General features: G+C 34.3%; 1 protein-coding gene across 1 annotated transcript in view; it reads left to right on the top strand.

Annotated features, from left to right (window-relative positions):
* Positions 1 to 24,396, top strand: part of USP34 (ubiquitin specific peptidase 34) — a 122,846-nt gene that overhangs the window by 43,045 nt on the left and 55,405 nt on the right. Inside the window, exons 8-21 of the mRNA XM_042875357.1 lie at positions 2,231 to 2,292; positions 9,532 to 9,613; positions 9,707 to 9,799; positions 12,490 to 12,615; positions 13,052 to 13,181; positions 14,326 to 14,358; positions 14,753 to 14,883; positions 15,516 to 16,132; positions 16,706 to 16,920; positions 18,611 to 18,726; positions 18,810 to 18,937; positions 20,014 to 20,103; positions 21,545 to 21,640; positions 23,067 to 23,149. Coding sequence (XP_042731291.1) covers positions 2,231 to 2,292; positions 9,532 to 9,613; positions 9,707 to 9,799; positions 12,490 to 12,615; positions 13,052 to 13,181; positions 14,326 to 14,358; positions 14,753 to 14,883; positions 15,516 to 16,132; positions 16,706 to 16,920; positions 18,611 to 18,726; positions 18,810 to 18,937; positions 20,014 to 20,103; positions 21,545 to 21,640; positions 23,067 to 23,149 — 2,002 coding nt within the window. The remainder of the gene's footprint in view (positions 1 to 2,230; positions 2,293 to 9,531; positions 9,614 to 9,706; positions 9,800 to 12,489; positions 12,616 to 13,051; positions 13,182 to 14,325; positions 14,359 to 14,752; positions 14,884 to 15,515; positions 16,133 to 16,705; positions 16,921 to 18,610; positions 18,727 to 18,809; positions 18,938 to 20,013; positions 20,104 to 21,544; positions 21,641 to 23,066; positions 23,150 to 24,396) is intronic.

Below are 24,396 nucleotides of genomic sequence, written 5' to 3'. Positions count from 1 at the left end.
CAAAAAATTGAAAAATGTTATTGTCTTTGACATTTAATGATAACATATCATGAAGTGAAAACTTTTTTACCAGGTGAGTGAGAACAAGGTGGTGCATCACTTTCCCATATGTACTTTGTATTGCACTGTTATGTCAAAAATCTAAGTCTTTAGTTGTTGAAATCATATGAACCTGCAAATATAATAAATGTCACCTTTTGACAAAATTCCTTTGGATAAGAATTCTGTATGGGAAATTTGAGTCAACATGTGACCATAGATTTAAAATTGGTGATAGTCATACTTTGATACTCTCACTTTCTGATCAATTTGAAAATGTATTCAGAAACTCCAGTTACCTTTCACTTTATTTGACCCAGTTCTAATCAGTCAACTTGTTTGTTAAGTTCTGTTCCATGTTTCACTGGAAAAAAAAAAAAACAACATATCCTGTATTTCGTTGAAAATTACTATTAATAACTTATTTGTTAATCATTGCATAATCTAGCTTGCATGTCTCACTAATTTTTACTCATATTCAATTTTGTTTCTTAAAAAACACCTTTTTTCCCCTCTTAAAATTTTTGGGATTAGGTATAAATATTTGTGTACAGTTTGAAGGAGATTAACTGTCAACAGAATTATGGAGCGCATGATCTTGAGTTGTAGCAAGGAAGAAAAGAATAACCCTTTTGATGAAGTGAAGCGACAAGTTTGATCGGAATTTCAAAAATTCCATTGCAATGCCTTTTTTTTAAAATGACAAATCAACAAATAAGCTTTATTACATAACTTTAAATGTTGAAAATATGTTCATGTAAATAATTGGTCGCAGAGCCACCTGTGTTTCTGGAAGGTTGAAGCTGAGGGAAAGAGAAAGCTCATGGGAATTTTATTCTTTTCATTTGAAATGAGTATTTTTTATTAAAAGTCCTTAACTTACAAACACAGAGGAAAACCAGTATGGTTTCATCCAATAATGTCAAGTTGTACAATAGATAATTAAAGCTATCTCATTATTTTCTTTGAGAGCACTTCTCCAGAGGAATTTCTTATGGAAAGCTTTTCTAAATACTAGAGAAATTCCAAATGTTTAAAGGTGCATAAAAAAATTGTTTAGTCTGTATAATTGACAGCCTTGGGATTTGCAGTCTGTAGTTTCTGCAAAACATACTTGTCAAATCTGTGTGTAGTTTTTATTTTAAAATTCCAGTTCTGCTAGTGTACTCTGTCATCCTCCTCTATCATAACATTCAGGTATTGAAACGATTCGCTTTTCTCATGCAGCATTGAACTAAGTTTTAGATCATGGTAGTGGGCTTATGCTTCTGAAGACAGCTTTATCTTCTTATAGATGGCAATAATGCAAGCTATTCTGCACCAAGTTATTCCAATCTCCTTAAATTAACAATAGGAGAAGGTTGAAATAACTTGATAGTGATATGAGGCAGTTCTGTCAATAAGTTTATTTGTAGTTTCAGAGCATGGAGTTAATACACTTTTGTAACAAATAAAATTGCTTTCCTGTAAATAGAGTAAGGCATTACAATTTGACAACAAACTAACTAAACCCACTATCAAATATAGCTTTTCAGAATTCTTGGCTTTTGAGGGTATTAACAATAAATTTTAGCAACCTGAACAAAATTACGATTAGTATACAGTCAGAAAAGGTTTTGGTTCATGGACGTATTTACTGAGGTGTTTTATAAATGTGAGAAAGAACATGAGAGACGTGATCCTTTAACAGGTTGATTTCTTTAAGACATCTTGTTAAAAATTAAAAAAAACCTCCACTATTTTTATGAATATTGAAATTTTAACTCACTTTGTAGACTTTTTTTTTTGCCACATTACCAATAATGAGGTCTTTACTGTTGTAGTAAGTTCCGTAATGATACAGAGACTCATCCTGAAGCCTCTGTTAAGAGTGTGTGTTTCATTACTCATGAAGAGCTACGTGCAATGATACTACCAGATGCCTTCATTTGATTTCTGTTGAGGACAGTTTTCTAACACTGTTTAACTGGTTTAGTAAAAGAATTGTTGATTTAAAAGAATGAATAAATAAGTAAGACCAATCCTGCTTGCCTGCTAGAGTGCGTGTTTAAATTTTTGAGTTTACTTAAAATCACTGCAAGAACTATAAAGATGTCTTTTCTGTTACTAATATTATTTATAAATATAGCAGAACTACTTTACAACATATTTAGATAACATTTTATTTTCTTCTTCCTTTTTCTAACTATAGAATCAACTTCATACCTTCAATGATGTCTGTAATAATGAGTCATTAGTTTCAGACACAGAAACGTAAGTAGGAATATTACATACTTCAACTGCTCTGTATGATTGCAGTTCTGTATTGTTGTAGATTTAAAACATTGGGAATCTGATCATCTGAGCTGTTTGTGAGAAATATTTTTATCGGGGTGTAATAAATGTTTTTAAATGGTTATTTCTGAAGTATTACTAAATGTTTGTGGATTTTTTTACTGTTTTTTTTGAAGGAGATAAGGTAACCTTTAGGAAAATGTAGATTATGAAATAATAAATTCCTGTAACAGCTATGAAGTATAAATATGAACTAGCTAACTCATATCCAAGTAGTATTTTTGCTGTCATTTCATTGCTTCTAATATTGTAGTTAACTAAGACTTGTTTTTCTGTCACTGGCACCCATTCTTGTTACTAGTTTTCCAAATTTTGTGAGAAAGTGCTTTTAGAACAGGTTTTTGTTGCTTGTTTTTTCTTTTTTTTTTTTTTTTTCCAAAATCCCTTTCAGGTGAGTGTAACAATTTTAAACACAACTCCTATAAATCTCTGTGAAGTTTAATGCGTGGGATTGTATTCCATTAAGGAAATGTATTATGTTTGGACAGCTTTAAACTTAACATTAGAACTGTTTATGATTTAGACAAAATTTTCTATTTAGGTGGCTGAAATAAGCATTCTTTTGAATTCCTAGACAAATTCTCTAAAACATAGGATTTTACTTAAAATAGGTACTTTCCTCATACCTTAGGGATTGTATCCACATGTTTATCTTGTTTCACTAGATGCACACAACCTCCAGTATCTTTTCCATGTTAGCAGTGTGTATGACAGCAGCAGTTGGCTTCCTTTTTTTATGTAGTTAGTTGGTTTTCTTTAACACTTGCTTATTTAGCTCTAGCAGCAGTCCTATTGCAGTTTTTGATTGCAGTGTTGTGAAGTTCATGTGAATAGCAACTTAAATGCTTTGTGGAATTTGTGTTAATAAGTTGATACTCTAAAAAGAATGAGAATCTATGATATTTTTGCTTCCAGAAAAATGTGGAAATACCTTGAGAATACAAACCGAAGACTGCTTGCAGTCTTTTTGTTCAAGTCATTCATCATTAAATGAATAGGTGGACATGAGTCTGTTTATTGGAACATGACATCCATTTATTTAGAAGTGAATTTTGATACATAGTATCAGGAAAAAAAAAATAGAATTACCTTCGAGTGTGATGTAAATATCTCACTATAATCTGGTGAAACCTGAACGCAATTTCACTAAGCAAATGTACATTTCTCAATATTTGCAGTATTCTAATAAATTATTTGTGCCCTAGCAGGTGTGGTTTTTTTCCAAAGCCTTTCGTTCGATATCAGTAGAAGCAAATACTGCAGGAATAAAACTAGCTTTTAGGTTATGCAGTAGAAAGATTTTAAGTGAGGTGGCTTGGTTGACTGGGGTGTTTTCAGTCTTGTACTGCCAGTTCATGGTGTATTGTTACTCTGGGACGGGCAAACATGTTTTATCCATTCTTTCTCCTCCTTGCTTCATGCTATGAATCTGAAACTGAGGTGTTTCTTGGTTTATTTTGTGAAATACATTGTGAGTGAATTGTTTAACAAGTAGTAACAAATTGAGGAGCACAAAAAAGAGGGTGTTAAATTTCCCTGAAGAAGAGTAGATGTACTGTGGAAAAAGATCAGTTATCTTAAAGCTAAAGGAAATTGTCAAGTTCTCCTCTGGGATATTACTTTCTTGGCAAGGGCATCTGTAAGCATGTCATTTGAAAGGAATGCATTGTTAACAGAATACCTTTTTTCCCATGTTTGTAGTATGTGATTTTTTTTCTAATTTGAATTCCAGTCATTCTGATATTTTACCTGACAAATTGGGTACAAATCAATACCAAGTGTTGCTACTTGTATTCACATTTTGGAATCACGTATCCTATTATTTTGCCGGCCAAATAATCACAAAAGTTTGACACAGAAGGATGGGGAAAAATGTCTTTCTTCTGCAGTTCTTTCAGTACAAAGCTTCTCTCTCACTAGACTTAATTCATGAGAAATTTTTGGATCAGAAAGCGCTTGTGGAATTGACAGCAAAAGGAAAGCACTTCAATCTTATTTTTTTTCCTTGGTCAGAGGAGAAGTCTTATTTATTTTGTACCTTTGTAGCCTCTGCAGATTTATCAAAGAAAGATGTTTTCCATTATTTGTGGTCTTCCCACTTATGTGTTTTGACTTTTTCAGATGCATTTGGAACTGTCAACCTTTGCAGTTTCTGCTTCTATATCTTTATAAGGTGGGTTTGCAGGAGGTATCTTTTTTTTTTTTTTTTTTTTTTTTTTTTTTTTTTTCCTTTTAAGAGCTACAAGGTAGTTCTAGCTCTTCCTCCTGTATGGAAGTATCAGATTTTTTTTTGCAAATATTTTGCAACAGTAGCTTCCCGCCTTTATCTGCATGGATTGCAGATTTTTCTGTAAGACAAGCTGAAGTATTTTTTGCCTAGGGAGAATGTTGGATTTTACAGCTTTCACTGGGAAGCAGCAGAAAACTAAGGGAAATCTGTTCTCTAGCTGTAGATATTTGCATGTCTTTTTACATTCAGTATACTTGACTTGTCTTCTGCAGGGTTGAGGGTTCGTGCTGATTGATACTGTCCAGCTGCGTGCTGTGTCTTGCTGACTCAACTTTATCCATCAGAATGATACCTGTAATTTTGGTGTTCCTGGTTTTTAAGTTAGAATCTAATTTTTGGTATCAAAATAATAAAATAATACCAATATCTAAGGCACTATCTAGGGTATTGAGGAATATGGGTTTTGAGGAATGTGAAATTTACCAGAGGTAAAGCAATGAGATTGAATAAAAGAGTCTTCTTGGTTTTGAATAGTGATATCTAAAACTATTTGACTGATGTGACTTTCTGAAAACTGGTCATTTTCTTAATGGAGAGAATGATTTTTTTCCTATATGGACTGTAAGAGGAGAAAGTAGTCTTCTTTTCCTTAATGAGGAACTGTTGGTTTGTGAAAACAGCAATATCAGCACTTTGCAGGCCAGGAATTTGAGTTTTGGAGTTCAGGCTGAAGCTGAGATGACTTCCCTCCTCATTTTAGAACCTAACTGACCTCACTAAAAATTCACATCACCTGTCAACATAGGGATCTAAATTGTTTCTTCTTTCTCTTCTCTCTTAAGCAGATATTAAGCTGCAAGTTTTGTGTTGGTTTTTTCCTTCACTACTGTTTTGTTAGTTTGTTGAGTACATTCTTGTATTTTGCCTTGGCTCACCAATTGAGTTTATAGCAACTTGATTTTAAAAGCCACTTTCCCCTCTCTCTATTTCCACGTTCATATGGATCTTCCCAGGTTTTCTGAAAACAGAATAACAGAATACTGTAGTTACTCACTCAGCTCTCTAGTATTTCTTTCTAGTGGCACACATTGTAGTTCAACTGTGTTATACTTCTGGTGCTTGTCAAATAGGGAGATGTATGCTGATTAAAATAAAAAAAAAAAAAAAAAACAACAAAAGAACTTGAATGTTTGTTGGGAAAGTGGCTGCTATGTGCTGTTCACATTTCTGACCCTAAATAGTTAAGATCAACTCTTCCTGTTTGTGATTATATTCAAAGGCTATATTTCAGTGATCTAGTCAAGAAATGTTAGTGTTCATTCTTTGCAAGCTACTTGTTTTTGCTGTGGTTTTTTTTTTTTTTTTTTTTTTTTTGAGTTTTTGAATTACGTTTTTTTCAGAAACATTGCTGGATTTTATCCAGTACTGAGCTGATGTGTTTCTGTAGCTGCATGGTGGATTGTAATGGGAATAGACTGGTTGGGTAAATAAGATTTTGTTTTGGGGGGTTACTTTGGTGTGGGATTGGTTCCTGAATCTGGATGTTTCTGTGGTTATCAAGTATCCCACCTCAGCCTTAGCTTAAAATCTTTCTAGGATTTTAACACAGTTTCAACACAATTTCTTGGAACTAGAACATCTGTTTTCAAAAGACATTAATTGATTGTAAATTCTATTAAAAGTTTAGGGAGAAATTAATGAAGCCTAGAGGTTGTCTAGCCCAATATTTTGTGTAGGTTTCCAGCCAGAGAGAGATTTAGAGACAATTAAACTAGCATGTCTGCTCCCCTCACTTCATTTTCTCCTTTTGCCTTTACTAAATCTACCACAGAGAGCTGATACGTGTTATTTCAAAGGTGAATGTTCTCAAATCTTAAGTGTCGAGGGCTTAAATATGTTGTTTGTAGAACAGTTCTTTGTACAGCTGCTTTCATATTAGAGGGAAGAGCATACCTCTATGGATTATCTGACATATAGTGGTATTACATACTAGTAATCATATAATAATTTGCAAATCATTCTGTGAAAGAGTACTTCTTTCTTTTGAAGAATATAGACTATATATACAGGAATGTTAATATAGCTGTAAATCAAAGTGAAATCTGTGAAAATACTGAAGATTATACTTACTAGGTTTGTTGTAAAAAGTTGTTCAAGATTGCTCTGCTTTTTTGTTTGTGTGAGGTTCTGAAATTGCTTGTGAGTTAAGGTGTTCAGTCTGTTTTCAAGTGTGAAGAAACATTCAAGGAAAACCGCTAGGCAAAAAAAATCTTATCTTTGAGAATACATGTATTAAAAAAGGGCATTCCTTCAGAGGAGTAATCCATTATTTCTCAGAAGAAAACTTGCAGACTAGAGATGAAGAGTTGTTATACTTCTTTAATAAGATGGCGTAGGAGCCAACTCAGGAAAGAGTTCTCTTTCTTTTCTTTGAGGTAGCCAGAATACAACGTATAACTCTGAGTACAGCATCTAATGGCTATTGTGTCATACTGAGCACTGTGTCTTGTGTCCTTCCGGATTAGCAATAACAGTGAATCTGGCAGTGTTTACCTGGGGTTTGTTGTCACCGATACAGATCCAACAATCCAGATCCCAGAAGAAACTAAGTGGTGCTGGAAGAAAATTACTTCAATTGACTTATAACTCTGGTGTTAACTCTGAAGTGTTTTTCAGGCATGTTATGTTTCTTCAAATTTCATAGTCAGAAATGTCTCCATTCAGATCTCCTGCACCCAGTGGGTGTATGTTCAGTCGTGTCACCAGGTCTGTCTACCTTTTATATGAGAAGAATGAAAACTAATGCTTTTTGGCTGTGTCATGTAGCAGGATCCTTTCAACCACAGTAGGACAAAGCAGTACAAAGCAGTAAGAGTTAAGTAGGAAGCAAACTGACTGTAAAGGAGGGAGTGACATTCAGTGTTCAAGAATGTGGGGCTGGGAAACTGTAATGTAAGACAGATGGTGATTTTTGATTTTGAATTCCATCACTGCTCCTTATGAGTGTGTATACACTGTAGGTTTATTACTTCCCAGAATACTTACATTGTAGTCCTTATGTTGATTGGCTCTTCATCAGTAACAAATTCATTTATTTTGCTACCATGCAGTTTACATATGAAACAAGAGTAAAGACCATTTTTCTCACATAAGAAATTAAACTGATTGCTCACATTTCACAAGTAAATCTGTGAGAACTCTGTTTTCTATTATTCTGGTCTTGAGGGTAATGCCAAGACTAGTGATCTAACGGCATGAAAAGTCACAGGGCTACAAGCTCTTGAGCTATATGGACAGTGCCACTGTACTCACTTCTGCTTGTCAACATGGAGGCAGATGGATAAGAGTGTTGTTCAGAGCCATTTTGGTCTTCAAGGGATACTGGTAGATATATTCAATCGAATAACAGCTTCAGCTGTAAAATATGTAAGATCCCATATGAGAACGTTTCTTCATATTTTGTTACAAACCGATTTCTGAATGCATATGTAAAATGCATACTCTGAAGTTTGGCTTGGGATTGGTGTCTGAAGTTTTATGAGTAGTGGTTAATTTTATTTTTTTATTTATTTAATGAGGCTGTTGGAAGTTAAATAAAAACAAAATAGACCCAATGTACCTTTTTTAAGCTCTTTTCTGAGCAGATACTCTACCTCTACCTCGGTTTATTAGCAAGTCACAAATGATAGCGTTGTTAAATTGTCAGATCTTGCAAACCAGTTAGTTCATAACTGTCTGGGGGACCTTACTTTTTTCAAATCATATTTCAAAGAACTTTAGAATGGAATGAGGCAGTGTAGGAATTCATCTGTAGCAATCAGACAGTTCAGAACAACCGTGGAATTGGCAGTATGCTGCAAAAAGGTGAATTTGATTTTCAATTGCCTGCAGGGAAATCCTTTTTTACCTAAAAAAACAATTTTATTGTAGTTCTAAGACTGACAGTCTTTGTAATCCACAGTAATAGTGGCTGTATTTGCAGCACAGGTAATAGTGGTAAAAGATAATTATTCCTGTACTCCTCTGAGAAACCCATTCTCTCCCCTTCTCTCTTGTTTGTGTGACAGAGCACTTTTATTTCAGCATCATTTAAACTAGGGACTGTACTTTAAGTACTGAAATGTGTTCTAATTGCCAAAATCTGGAATAACAAACGCTTCAATGTACAATGCATAAAAAGGAGGTTATATACTAGTTTCCAGGCTGGGCAGTTAGTTTTGGAATTTTTATTTATAACTTTTATTTTGGAAAATTCAGATTCCTTGTCTTGTTCTGTTTGAATATTTCATTATGGATTGTCAATGATTGTCCATTGCTGTGGATGGAACAAGATGAAGATTTTAAAATATCTGTGTGCTGTCTGTATCTGTAAGTTTGGCAATGTAAATACATAGGTTTTTGAAACTGTATGAATTGCTGTTTACTCTGGAAAATCTAAAAAATGTTTAAGGGCTTTTCTTATAAAAATCATTTACATCGCTTTAGTTACATTTGCAAACTCAGTAGTTGTTTTGGAATTTTATTATAAACTCAGATGAAATAGCAGCTTTTTTAAATCAAAAAACTTCCTGTAAAGTCTCTGAAAGTAGTCTTACAGTGGTCTTTGAACTCTAAGCAGTAAAAAAATTGGTATAATTGTTGTTTACATGTTTGCTGTCAATCTAGAGGGATAAATGGGAAATGTTGATGTTTGGCATTGGTCTTCCTACTGAAGTAAAACTACAGAGAGCAGTGAATGAATGTACTGTGTTCAGAAACATTTTTTTATGCTTACCGTAATTATAGATGTTAATTTAAATGAAATTGTGTGCTAGGGAAGAGTACTGGATATTTATTATAGAAAGTTAGTTTTTACATATATTTCCTCCCCTCCTTTTTTTTTTTTTTTTTCTTTCTTTTTTTTTTTTTTCCTCCCCTCCCATCTCTAGGTCAATTGCAAAAGAGCTTGCAGACTGGCTTATCAACAACAATGTAGTTGAACACATTTTTGGACCAAACATACACATTGAGGTTTGTATAAAATTATGTCGGTCATTTTTGGTGTGGATATCAAGGCCTAACTTGTTCTAGTATATCTTTCCTCAATATGTTTTCACTTTGCAGATCATCAAACAGTGCCAAGTGATTCTGAATTTCCTTGCAGCCGAAGGGAGACTTAGTACTCAACATATAGACTGTATTTGGGCTGCAGCACAGGTATATGTTTTTATTTATTTAATTATGATTTTATTTAATAATTGCAGAAGCAATACAAAAATCGGAAAATGGCAAGGTAATTTTATTTTACATGCATAAAGTTGAGTTCCTTGGATTTTTCTTTGTTTATTGGAATGTTTGGCTTACCACATTTTGATTTAGAAAACTTCCACAATTAATTTTTTTCATTAGTTACTCAGATTTTACTAAGCTGTTTCTATGTTTATTGAAGTCATAGTGTTTTCACCAAGAATAGGGACAAAGATTATAAGATTATATAATATAAGATTATATTATTACTGTTGTGGTAAGTTGCCTTGCTCCTTCTTCATATAACTTGCACTTCACTACTTGGTGAGATACAGATGATGAAAATTGCAACAGTGAAGTTCACAGGTGTACTTCAGTGCTGGTGCTGAAGTCTACAGAATGCAGTAAGATTTTACTTTTTGCTTGGTAGACTGGAAACTCTGATAAGCTTTTTTTTCCTTCAGAAAAATACATTATTTTACTAATTTGCATTTATTATTATGCTGTTTCTTTTAAATTACGGATGGCTTCTTTTTCCTTAGGACATTTGAATACAGTTATCAGACATTCTGGTAACCTGCTGTACGAACTTTTTCCATGGTTTCATTCTACCTTTAAAATTTATTAATTTTAAAAAAAAAAAAAAAAAAAAAAAAAAAAAAAAAAAAAAGAGGTCCACACAAAAGAAAGAAACTTTTAAGTTTTCACTGTTGGTTTTCCAGAAAAAAAATACACACAAAATGAAGGACAGAACAGATACATGGAACTTTGGAACTTACTTTTACACGAGTTACAGTTTTTTTCTTTTTCCTCTGTTCAGCAGTGTATTAGTGTCTATTTAGTTTCAAATACTGCTGTAAACATTCTGTAAACTTTGTAGTCCATTGTCATTATGAAATTCAGCCGAAATGTCATTGTGCTTGTTATAATATTCACTGTAACAGGCTTCAACATTTTTCTGTGTCAGGTTAATTATTTCAATTTTATGATATTGGCTCACGATGTCAGAGGAGGATGTTGATGATATGGCAGTGGAGGCTTAACCTCCTTGACAGTTTTCTGTTACCTTTTAATGCCATGTGGCAGATGGCAGCAGAGGGGTAATCTGACAATATCACATCTGATGTGGAAGTGTGTATGATGCAAAGTTGTGTCACTGAATTCCTCCAGGCATAAAAAATGGCCCCCATTGACATTCATTGACACTCACTGAAGGTTTAATAGAGACCAAACAGTGCATGTAGACACCATGAGGTGTGGGGTGGTGAGTGTCTGCAGCAGTGACAACATGAAAGACAATCCATGTTCCAGATAGCTGTGCAGATGCAGGCTTTTGTTCATTTGTGGTGAAAGTGCACAGCTAATGGTGATTATGTTGAAGAATAGTGTTTTGCAGCTGGGAATTTGCTGTATCAAATAGTGCTGTTCTCTTTTTATCTGTTGTTGTTTCTGTGGAAATAAATAGGAGGCATTACTTTCAGAGCACTTGCAGGTACTTAATCAACTTTGCTATTCTCACACATACGCTAGTTCATACTACTGTTGGCACTCTACGTTTTTCTCTTATGTTTTTAAAATATAATTGTCCATATTATGATATTTATTTTAAAGATCAGATGCCCATTTTAATGTCTTGATATTTTCAAAATGTGTTTCATATCTGAATTAAGTTACGCCTGGATTGCTTTATGTAAAAGGTTTAAACCTCTAACGTCTGAAAGGGTGACAGCTATGGACTAAAAGAATCATGGAAGAAGCTCTTAGAGTTGGAAGGGACCTTTAAAGGTCATATAGTCCAAAACCTTGAACTGTTTGCTTTTTGTTCTTTTAACTAATGTTTTGGCATAAGAATTCTCTGAATTAAAGCAGGTTATCTAAGAATGTTCCTGATATTCATTATGTTTAAATGCAACCTTGTGTAGGTCCCACGTGATTTCATTCTAGTTTCAGTAAATACATGTACCCCATGAACTCCTTACATAGATATTGTATACTACAGGAAGGAAAAGTAAAATGAATAAATGAGGAGAAAAACACCCTTTTGTAGTGTTTGTGATAACCAACATTAGCAGTGTTTGTTTGATTTTTTTCCAAGAATATCTTTGGACATTATTTTAGAGTTACCAGCATCCTTCTGAACATAATGAAACTCTTTGACTTTGAGCAGCGTTTAACCTAAGAAGTATTTATGTGTACTGTCACCATATATCCTTAAATATGTAGTTAGCTGTTGTATTTTTTGGCATTACCATGAAGTCCTAAACACGACAGTTCTCTCTGACTTATATTACTTAACACTTGCTTGTCAGTTAATCCTTTTTACTGAATAGTAAATAATACTAATAGTAAATACTATTCTCCTCAAGATTTAACATATGAACTAATATTTCAGGTGTTTTCTTTAAATTAACCTGCGAACATAACTTGTTCTTTTGCCCAAAGCTCCTACTGGATCTAAAACTAAAGAAGATATGTGGTGATATTACATGTGATATCATTTAACTTAGCCTGCCATGGAATGTAAAAATTCAGTCAAAATTGCAAGTCTGATGTTTAGAGCTGTTGGCCTAACGTTTATTAAGAATTTGTGCAAAGGTTTCAGTTTTATCCATATTTTTTTTACAGTAAAACTTGTTATATTTTCTGTTTGTACATTGTAGCTGAAGCATTGCAGTCGTTACATACACGATTTGTTCCCTTCTTTGATCAAAAACTTGGACCCTGTCCCACTTAGGCATCTCCTTAACCTAGTCTCGACTCTTCATCCAAGCGCTCACACTGAACAGGTAAAGATGAACAAAATTACTGCAACAAGAAATTATGTTAGTATTTTAATTAGCAGTTATGTGTTTATCATTCAAAAAGAAAGCATGAAAGTAATATTCACTAATGCATAAAAGAAGAATGTACATGAGTAAAACTGTCATGTTTCTGTATGCTTTTCTTGCTTCACAACTGCAGTTTTTTTCAGAGGCTTTTAAAGTCTGCATAATCATAAATAGTTTTATATATTATAAAAATATTAAATATATTAAGTAGATATAATAGTCTATACTATACATGAAGTTAAAACATGTTCCATACTATATTTCTTCTTTTTCTCCATTTGTTTATTTTGATGCATTTATTTTGTAGCATTGGCATACTGAAAGATTAACAATATATCTTTGCATACAAAACCTGCTGCTTCTTCATGGCACTGTTACCTGATTTTCTTTGTAGACATTGTATTTGGCATCAATGCTTATAAAAGCACTGTGGAACAATGCACTAGCAGCTAAAGCTCAGCTGTCAAAACAAAGCTCTTTTGCATCTTTACTCAGTACTAATCTACCAATAGGAAACAAAAAAGGTATGTATTTATCCCATTCAATCTGGTAGTTAAAGTTTTAATTTATGTATCCCCCATTTTTTACTTGAAGTATTAAAATAAATAAATAAATGAAAGGTCCTGCTGGCATATTTTTCAAGCAGAAAATAAAATAAAGAATAATGATGAAGGCATTCGTCATCAAGTTGTGGTTTTAACCCAGCAGGTTGCTAAGTACCATGGAGCTGTTGCTCACTCCTCCAGCCTGGGACAGGGGAAAGAGAGAGGAAGAAGTAGAATTAGTAGAATTAATTAGTTGAGATAAAAACTTTTCCTAATCCAAACGGAAGAGAGAAATAATAGTACATACATACATATGTACGTATGTATGTGTGTATTTATTTATTTATATTTACGAAGCAAGCAATCCATAATTGCTCACCGCTGGCTGATGCCCAGCCAGTTTCTGAGCACAGGCTGCCTTCCCCAGTCAGTTTCCCTCAGTTTGATTGTTTTTTCCAATCAATGTCAGTATTGTGTGCGGTATCCCTTTGACCCTTTAGATCAGCTGACCCGGTTTGGTCAGCTTGGTCCTCCCCAGTATCCTTTCTGGCAAGATAATTCAAGAAGCTGAAATGTCCTTGGCTCTCTAAATACAGTACTGTTCAGCAACAACTAAAACATTTGTGTGTTATTAACAGTATTTATCTCCCAGACCAAAACACATCATCATACCAGATACTATGAACAAACTCCGCTCTATATATCACGTCATGTAGTATTTATTTTTCTTTCGTTTGTATTTTAATTAATTAATTAAATAAATTAATTAATTTTTAATTAGTTAATTAATTAATTAATTAATGTATTTAAAAAAAAAAAAAGAATAGTTCAGCTTACCGGTTAACTACTTTTGTTCTGGAGAACAGCTGTAATTTTATAGCTACATCAAATATTACAAAAGTTTATCTGTTTTTTACCTTGTTGCTGATATTACTTGCTATTTCTGTGTTTTTTTCTCTATTTGAGTGTGTATTTTCCTGCAGTCATTACTAAAGGTGCTTCCAAAGCATTATACTGTAGTTCAACTAACTTTTCTTACTTCTGATTTTTATGAATGATGGACAGCTATAGACTGGCAAAAAGAATTTTAGTTCTTGATTTTCCGTTCTGTTTTTCTCTTCAGAGGAGGATCTCAGAAGAGCAGCCCCTTCGCCTTGTAAGTATAGATTTAGCAGAACACCATGTTTTGTATATTTCATGCTATGTTTCTTATAGAGCTATTTGGGTAGAAGAAAAGCTGGTACAAGTTTGAAAATGTATTCTATGAAAATTAAATGAAAATTATATTTAGCGTAGAATCTAACCAAGTGGTGTATCTGTTTTACATACTGGCACAAGAAATTATCTGAATACAAATTTTGTTATAAAATGCATAGTGTTCTGAAAAGAATTTTTAGTGCTGAGGCATTCAGGATGTTTGGGTTGTCTTCCTTGTTCAAATGTTTGTGGCTAGAATGTTTTTCATTTCAACATATGAAGCAGATTTATGAATATGTACATTCCAATTAATACATAGTGCAGATTAACTAGGAAACATGATTTTGAACTAGGGTCACCAGCAGCTAGCCCTCAAAGTAGTGACAACAGCGACACCCATCAGAGTGGAGGTAGTGATATTGAAATGGAGGAGCAGCTTATTAACAGAACAAAACATGTACAACAGCGACTTTCAGATACAGAGGTAAGCATGTTAAAGTTTAGTCTGTGAATTTTGTTGTTGAATTGCCTGTTACAAGCTATGGAAATATCTTTTTTTTTCCTGTACTTTTTTTCAGAAATTGAACAGTTTTGAGTTCTTTGAGTGAAAAAATGTTCTGATGTGGCTTTGTGTGCATAAGTGGGGAACCTTTAGTTGTAATCCAAATCTTCTTGGTCAGATGCTGTAATGTGCTGACCAGGGAGGTGGTGGGGTCGCTGTCCCTGGAGGTGTTCCAGAAACATTTAGATGTTGTATTGAGGACATTGTTTAGTGGGAAATATGGGTGGTAGGTGGACAGTTGGACTGGATGATCTTGAAGGTCTTTTCCAAACTTGGTGATTCTGTGATCCTGTGCAATGGCCACAGCCTATTATGAATTCCATCATACAGAAATTAAGTTCTTAAATCTGGATTTTTCACAAAGCATTTTGTCATTGGCAATGGAACTGAAAAAAAAACAAAAAACAACAACAAAAAAAAACTGAAAAAAATGAAAGAAAACTTTAGGTCTGACGCATGTAAAGGAAGAATAATATTTGGATGATGATTGTCAATTTTGTATTTTCAATCGTGTTTTGTTTTCCCACCAATCTGGAAAAATAAAATAAAATCAGGAATCCATGCAAGGAAGCTCTGATGAGACAGCAAACAGCGGTGAGGATGGCAGTAGTGGCCCTGGTAGTAGCAGTGGCCACAGTGATGGATCCAGTAATGAGGCCAACTCCAGTCATGCAAGTCAGTCTGCTGAAAGCCCTGGCAGCGAAGTGCAGTCTGAAGACATTGCAGATATTGAAGCTCTCAAAGAGGAGGAGGATGAAGAAGAAGAGGATAGGAATCATAATCCCCAGAAAAACAGTAGGAGCACAGATATACGAAGCAGGAAACTGGAATCACAAACAGACATTTGTCTGGGAGATTCACAGGGGGCATCGGAGAGGAACAGTACAAATAATGGGACAGGAAAGGACCATGTTTTTAATGCTGACTCTGTAACTCCTGTGGATAATCGAATTAGAATACTGGATGCCTGTTCCCATGCTGAGGATGCAGACCATGACATGACAGGGGAAATGAGCGCTGCTCGCATTTCGCAAGGGTCTCAAGATTCTTGTATAACACATACAGGAGACTTCCTTGGAGAAACTATTGGAAATGAATTATTTAACTGTCGACAGTTCATTGGTCCCCAGCATCACCACCATCATCACCATCACCATCATCATCATGACGGGTAGGTAGCTTGACATTTCTCCTGATTTCTCCACTAGAAGAAATAAAGATGTTGGCAAAATATTCGAATCAGAAATTTGAATGGTTGTTTTGCTATACTCCAGGATAATTTTGTTTGCCAGGAGTGATGCTTATCACAGATAGTTATATAGTAGTCTGTTTTGTTAATGTGACTAGTTTTTTATCAAGTCTTTGTATTAAATAAGTAGAGTAATATTGAATATCATGTTAAAGTTGTTCTGTAGAATGCTGTTATTTAACTAAAATTAAAGAAGCCAACAGAGTCATGATGATGGAGAGACCTTTAATTTGTTTCTCAAATTTAGTTGTTTCTCAAATTTATATGAAAGTCTGTTATTCAGATGATTCAGCCTGATTTTGGCTGTAGAGAGATAACAGTTCACTTAAATTACTTCAGTTGTGTATTGCAGTACATGGATAAGCTATGTGTTGTATAAGTTGATCGCATAGTAATGCTTCAGTTTTCTTCCAGAAGATGCTTTAACTCTCATCTGGTTAGTCTGCTGTGAAGAACTTACTTGATAATGTCAGTTCTAATGTTCCTCTTTTACAGGCATATGGTTGATGATATGCTCAGTGCAGATGATGTCAGTTGCAGTAGTTCTCAAGTCAGTGCAAAATCAGAGAAAAATATGGCTGACTTTGATGGGGAAGAATCTGGCTGTGAAGAAGAGCTTGTACAGATTAATTCACATGCAGAGCTAACATCTCATCTTCAGCAGCATCTTCCCAACCTGGCCTCTATCTATCATGAACATCTTAGTCAAGGTAAGAGTTATAAAAAAACAAACAAAACTTCCAGCTCAGTTTTGTATAATTTCAAATTAGTCTCCAATAAATTTAATATTTAAATTGTTTTAATCATACATGTGTGTTATTGTGTATAAAAAAGTAGTTTTCCAAAGAAAACAGTTTCTTCTTAAATTCGTTTTCGTATCGTGTTAGATACAACTGTGTTTAGCTTTTCTTTTTTTTCTTTTCTTCCTTTTTTAAATATCTACTGGAGCTTTTCATACAAGTTTAAACAAGGGCACTAAGAGGCATGACAAGTTTTATTACAGGAAAGTGCTACTGAAAAGACATTTTTTCCCCTGAAACCTGACTTTTCTTCTGGTGGGTGAATCTTTCCATGATTTTATACATTTATCATCTTAAGTGAATTAACCATGATGGACTCTGAAAGGATAACTTCTGCAAAATGAGTTAAAATACAACTTGCTATCTAGAGGAGCTTTCGTGAAAGGGCATTTTATGCTATTTTAGCTTTCACTGGCAAACCTTTTACTGTTCTTCATGGTGTAGTTTCAGATGCCATTTAAGCAGCTTTGCAAGAATTGTGTTATCTTTACATATGCTTTTGTGGCAGCTTTTTTTATTGTTTTATCCACCTCTTAAGTATAATGGAGAAGGATATGGTTAGTGAAGGGTTTGAAATCTTATGCTGTTTTTCACTGGTTCGGCAGAACCAAGTCTGCTTTCTCTCCAGCAGTCAGGAAGAGCTGTACTGTTCGTGTATTTTCCTGAAACATGGTTGAGTGTTTCTTCTGTAGGCATAGTATTTCTTGTTATCTGAAACTGAACTAAAATTTTAGACCCTGAAAATTAAGAAAGATACCTGTTTTGGAGTGACATAGTGAGATATGCTGCCAAAACTTCCTAGTTAAAAGATGTTCTAAACTGGCAATTTTTTTCCATACATATTGTGCGTTTTACTGAAGATTCAAATTATTATTTGAGCATGAAGTCTTCAGTGCAGGTTATTTCTGAGACACAGTTTTTCACGTATAATTAACGTTCTACACACAATCTAAAATTCCAACTTGATTTGCTGTTGAACGGAAATAATATCAAGTAGCAGATAAGTGAATGATGCCAGCTGTGACCACATGCAAGAAAGAAACATCTATCACTGTTTATGAAAATATGACCAGTTTCTAAAATAATAAGCTGTAATACTCTGTTGTATAAAATTTGTTTGTTTTTCTGTTTTGAGTTATGTATAGGATATATCAGTGTGAAAGCAATTTGTTGAAATGTGCTGCTTTTTTTTTTTTTTTTTGCTTTCCAACAATAGTAGTTAAAAAAGATGCCTTCTGTTAGTGCACAAGCTACAGAAAAGCTTAAGAAATGTTGATATGAACTAAATCTAATTAAATTAATTAAATCTAATTAAATGAAAAAGGAAATGCACCTGTATCTGCTAAGTAGTGTTTTTGTTGTACATGCACTATTTTGTTGCATGTAAATATTATCTTAACTGCCCTGCTGACTTCTTGCGCTGTCATGATGTTTTGTCTTCTAAGAAATCATATGACAAAAAAGGCTGTGATTGTTATGTTGCTGTATGGACTTGAAAATAGCCAAATGTACAAATGAAGCATGTTGTTCATGCACCGAGGGAATAATGTTTAGATAGTTCCTTCTAGTTGTTCAGTAATGGTCTTTATATTTTGTTCAGGACCAGCAGTTCATAAACATCAATATAATAGCAGTGCAGTGACGGACATTAATTTGGATAATGTTTGTAAGAAAGGAAATACCCTTTTGTGGGATCTGGTCCAGGATGAAGATGCAGTAAGTTGAATACCAGAAAAGAGTACTTTTTTAAAGAAAATAGATATATGTTATTCAGTGACCTTTCTTTCTACTTGCTGTAGATTCATCTTTCGGAAGGGTTAATAAATGAAGCAGAGAAGCTGCTCTGTTCTTTAGTATGCTGGTTCACTGACAGACAGATTCGAATGAGATTTATTGAAGGCTGCTTAGAAAATTTAGCAAACAACAGGTAACTGAAATTATTTTTTTTACATTTATATTTTTTTTTTCAACATATGTGGGAAATCCAAGTTGAATATATCAGTTACTTAATTTTGCAGGAAGGCAAGTTGAAACAGAAGTGGAAATATAAATGTATTTTTTCTAAAGTGCTACAAATAAGTCTAATGTCCCATTTTTCTATTCTGTCAGCATCCTCAATTTCTCAATTCTTGCATTTGTCTATTCTCCCTTCTAGCAGAGGTCACTGCCTTTCTACCAATTGGTAAAATCAAGTCCACATCTTAAGCAGTTGAGTACAAAGTCAGATGCCTTAGTGTAAGCATTTGGAACTGAATATTTAAATTTTGCATTTAAGTGACTGGTGAGCAGACAAGATTTTATACACCAAATCTGTTATGGGATTTAATTTCTGTGAAGAAGCAGCTAGAGGATGAAGATGTACCTTGGCCTTAATTCTTTTAATACCAGCCAGAATTGTAAGATTGTACGGATAGACTGGCAAAAGGGTAATTCTGTTGATTCTGTTAGTCAGCTGCTGGATAAGCACCTGCAGCGTTTCTTGTTACCTTTTCTCTAAGAACTGTGTTTGTGAGATAATATACAAGTATACGGAGGTACTAATAGCCTTGTGAAGATACGAATTACAGGCATGAAAGTTGACATCTACATACTGTTTATGCACTTCTTGAGTTTTTGCAGACAGCAGTCCTAAAGTACACACCATTGTTAATCTGCTTCGACCTTTTAAGGGAGATTGATTTCTACTCCTTCATCTGTTTGTAGAAAAGTATTCATTTTGCTGAAATTTTCAAAGATATATATTATGAAACTCAAAAATAAGAATTTACCTTCTGAAATTCAGATACTTTTGAATAAGTGTTTTATGTCAATACTTCTCTGACAGCTCTTTGTGTAAGGAATGATACATAAACAATTCGAAGTTCAGATACAGAAAACTGGGAAAACTTCATGCTGGTATTTTCAAATACTTTCAGTTAGGAAACAGGAGTTTCACAAAGTAATTCTAATGCTACTTTAATTCCATAACAGCCACATTAGAGTCATTCTTTCTCTCTCCTTTAGATCAGTAGTAGTTTCACTTCGTCTTCTTCCAAAGTTATTTGGTACGTTTCAGCAGTTTGGGAGCAGTTACGATACACACTGGATAACAATGTGAGTAGATTCCCTACAAACACACTAAAACAACAGAAGCAATAACATTTAGGTGACTGCTTTGAGGCTTGCTCTTCTAGTTGGTCCAAATTAGTAATGACCTAAGATGAAAATGTGTCAGATATCTGGCATAGCTGTATAAATTTGTCTAATCAGGTCTAGTTTTATTCCTCATAAGTTCCGCTGTTTCAACTAAGATGAAGACTAATTTATTTATTTATTTTACTATTTTCCCCCAAGCTCAGTCAAAATCTTGTCTGGACATACAGTAACAGTGTATGTAAAATGTTGTAGTAACTTGATGAGCATGATGAGCCCTTGAATCCCTCAGGGGCAGAGAGGTCTTGACAGAATAAAGGACTGGGCAGTCACCAGCCACATGAAGTCTTATTCTGCATCTGGGACAGGATCGTTCTGAATGTGCATGCAGACTGGGGGATGAGAGGCTGGAGAGCAGTCCTGCAGAAAGGGATCTGGGGGTTACAGTTGATGGCAAGTTGAATGTGAGTCACAATGACTTCCCATACCCTGGGGGGCACCAGGCCCAGCACTGCCAGCCAGATGAGTGGAGGAGCTGTCACCTCTGCTCTGTGCTGGATGGCCTTACCTCCAGCACTGCGTGCAGGTTTGGGCACACAGAGCAGAGCAGGCTGAGGGGAGGTCTCAGGGCAGCTGCAGCTCCTACAGGGAGCAGAAGGGAAGGTGAAGGAAAGGCTCTGCTTCAGGGGGCAGGGGCATGGAACAGGCCCCAGGGCAATGGGCACAGCCCTGAGCTGCTGGAGCTCAGGAGCATCGGGAGAAGGTTCTCATGTGTAGGGTTTGGGTTTTAACTGGTGCTTTGTGGAGCCAGGAGTTGAACTCAGTGATTCATCCTTGTAGGTCCTTTCCAAATTAAGGATATTCTATGAAGGTATGGTTCTGTTGTGATTGTATATCAAATGCTTCTGAATATTAAAGTGGTTTGTAAGAAGGTCTTTGAAGTGTGAAAATATGTCATGTAGCATTCCTTATTAGGAGAAACAGCTAGTCCAACTATTGAGAATGACTGGGTAATACTACTCCTTCTATCAGCGTTATTTCTTGGTATTTTTGACATGGCACTGAAATATCTGTCCAGTTCTGGTTTTTGGCTTAGACTTTTGCTGAATACGGGTCTTCAGGAACAGTTTAGGAACAAGGGCTGAAAAGAGGACAAGGAACAAGGACTGTTTTCTTTCAAGCCTGTGCCTGACCTCAGTAACTTTGTTATGGAGCTTTATGGATGACAAGGAAAAATAGAGTGCTTTAGTGAAAAAAACTTTTTAATTGACGGTAGATGGAGAATGCAAAATTAAATTTGTTCTTGTGTATGTGCATGTTTTTGAAAAGCTGTCTATTTTCTGTAGCTATTCTGGTAATTTTTAGCAGGCCGTAACACTTTCTGCCCTCTAAATTTACACAGGTGGGCAGAAAAGGAACTTAACATGATGAAACTTTTCTTTGATAATTTGGTACACTACATCCAGGCAGTCAGGGAGGGACGACATAAATATGCATTGTAAGTACACAAATGACTGTGTTTGGTATTTTATGATTTTAAACATTTTTTACTGTTTTTCTTCTGATGTTTTTGAGAACTTTTTTTTTTTTTTTTTTTTTCTTAAGTAAATAAGAATAAGTATCTAATATCTAGGTATTAGATAGGAAGAAATTCTTTACAGTGAGGGTGTAGAGACACTGGCACAGGTTCTCCAGCGAGGTTTTGAATGCCCCCTCCCTGGAAGTATTCAGGGCCGGGCTGGATGGAGCTTTGAGATCTAGAGGGAGGTGTCCCTGCTTGTAGCAGGGGGCTGGAACTTGATGATGACTAGGTGCCTTCCAGCCAAAACCATTCTATGATTTTGTGATTCTATATTGCATCATTTGTATATGATGCAATGTTATTATGTACATAACCTGGCATGTAAAATTTGCAGGACATATAGAACTGACTAAAACTGTATGAAGCCCAAACTTCTATGATTCAATAGTGACTTTAAAATGCTTAGACAGGGAAAGATCTATAAAAAATAATTAGATTTAAAATATGTCTTTAAAAAAACAAAAAAACAAAAAAAACAGCAAATTCTGTCATTTTGTTAGACATGATTTTGATTTTGATTGTTTACTTACAAGTGAAATCAGGATTTTAGAAATGCAAAGGAATTTAAATGGGTGTCATATTATAAATCTATTCGAATATTTCTATTTTGTTATTGTTAACCTTTACAATAGTTCTTGTGTTTTAACACACTCATCCACACTTTCTAGTGTGTATGCTTAAAATTAGGTGTATATACACGAGTGATAATAATTTCTAGCTTCCAGAGGACTAGACTGTTCCAGTTTTGACAACTTTTTAGTCCTTTATGTACCGTTATATTGGATATTTCACTAATGAGAAATTAATTCCAAAGCTGTTTGAAAGTGAGGAGAACTGCTTTAAAAATTCAGGCTAGATAGTACGTTGTTCTACTCCTTTAACTATTAGTTTATAGCTTGTAAATTGAAATAAAGTCAGTATTTTTATGTAGGTTATAAAAATATTTTTATAAAGCGTATGTACTGGATGTAATCAGGGCTTCATTGTGTAAATATCAGCTTTTTAAAGCTGCAAAAAAAATTAAGGTAAGCTCCTTCAAGGTGGTAATGATAAAATGATGCATTTTAGTTGGACTGTATGAAAAACAATAGTAAATCAGACAAAAAAAAGAGAATAACATAAAGACATAATAAAAGTCTTAAAACCCCTAGTGTTTCTTGTTTGGTAATGTCTTTAATGGAAGTCTAAGCTGGATGCTACTGGAAGTTCAGAATAGGTTTGTAAGGAAAAAACTATACTTTTCAGAGGAATATGCATTAGTGGGGAAAAGGTTACGACAAGCAATTATATGTTGGTAACTAAGTTAAATAACCTATCTTTCTTATACCGATATAAATTTTAGATACAGCCACAGTGCAGAAGTTCAAGTTCGTCTTCAGTTCTTGACTTGTGTGTTTTCAACTCTAGGATCACCAGATCATTTCAGTAAGTATTTTAGCTTACCTTGTCAGAGAAGCACCTTGCAATAAGGCTTGCACACTTCTTAATAGTCATTGATATTTTAAATAAAAATGACATTGTTAAAGGTACACTTCTAAGTAATGTACAATATTGCTTCAAAAGAAGATTTTGTTTCTTTTGCTGATAGACGGAACCAACATTAGGATTTAGATTGTCTTGCCGGTCCGCGAGAGCAAGGTGTTTCATTCTCTTACATCTTAGTTTTCTGAATAAAAGGATTATAATAGTTACTGAAATGAAGAGAACATATGCTGCATTTGTGAGTTTATATTCATGTCCATAGTGTTTTCAGAGGTTTTGTACTGAAGAACACTTTATGTAAGTTGTAATACCAAAAAGAGATTTTTTAATTAATATTTTAGTACTGTCCAAAACAGTTCATGCTCCTTGTAGGATCCTTTGCAAAAGTGGTAATCCATGTGATAGTGAACATACACTGAAATCTTTTCATTCAATAAGGATAAAACTAAGTTTTTGTTGTTGTTGTTGTTGTGACTGATTTTATTTTTTTGACATTTATTTTTTCTTTGTGTGCCTGATGGAATTAGAATCTGAACATAATTTTTTGTTCTATTAAGCCTTGGAGTCTTACCCTTACTCCTAAACTTGTTCAGCCGTTCTCTTCTTAAGCTCTTGTAAAGTAGTAGCATTTAGTATTGTCTCAGCATCAGCTCTGTATAGGTTGAGTTGATTGTATATTTAGGTGATTCGTTTGAATAAATGAGGATCATTTAAGTAGTCTCATAATAGGTAGCAAAGTCAGCATCCATTGCTTGGCTTGTCCCTCTGGTCATTAGAATACAGAGTGCAGGAAAGAGTGAGAGTATCTGTAGCCAAGAGAAAATAAAATAAAATACCAATTGTAGTAATACATTTGTTATTGTATATTGAAAGTATTTTTAGCTCTTTTAGTATCACAAGCGTCTATATATGATGTAGGAAAATAAACCTACTTTTTTCCTGACTTTATATGAAATAGTTACAGAGGTGCTCTTTATTTATATATATAAATATTATATAATATCTTTATATTGAGCACTGGCTCAATACCCAACTCAAAGCTTGTGTTCAGTAATCATTTATGAACTGAGAAGCAACCTGCTAATTAGTAGAAGATACCAGGTCAGCTCATACTGTTCAGTGGATTGGTAGAAACTGATGGAATTAATGACTAAAAGGTTTGTCTAATCACCAGCTCTGAAAAGGGAAAA

The sequence above is a fragment of the Lagopus leucura genome, unplaced genomic scaffold (genome assembly GCF_019238085.1).
Source record: "Lagopus leucura isolate 7727_CA_CO unplaced genomic scaffold, USGS_WTPT01 Super-Scaffold_73, whole genome shotgun sequence".
NCBI classification, from domain to species: domain Eukaryota; kingdom Metazoa; phylum Chordata; class Aves; order Galliformes; family Phasianidae; genus Lagopus; species Lagopus leucura.
This window is presented reverse-complemented; position numbering and strand designations above follow the sequence as displayed.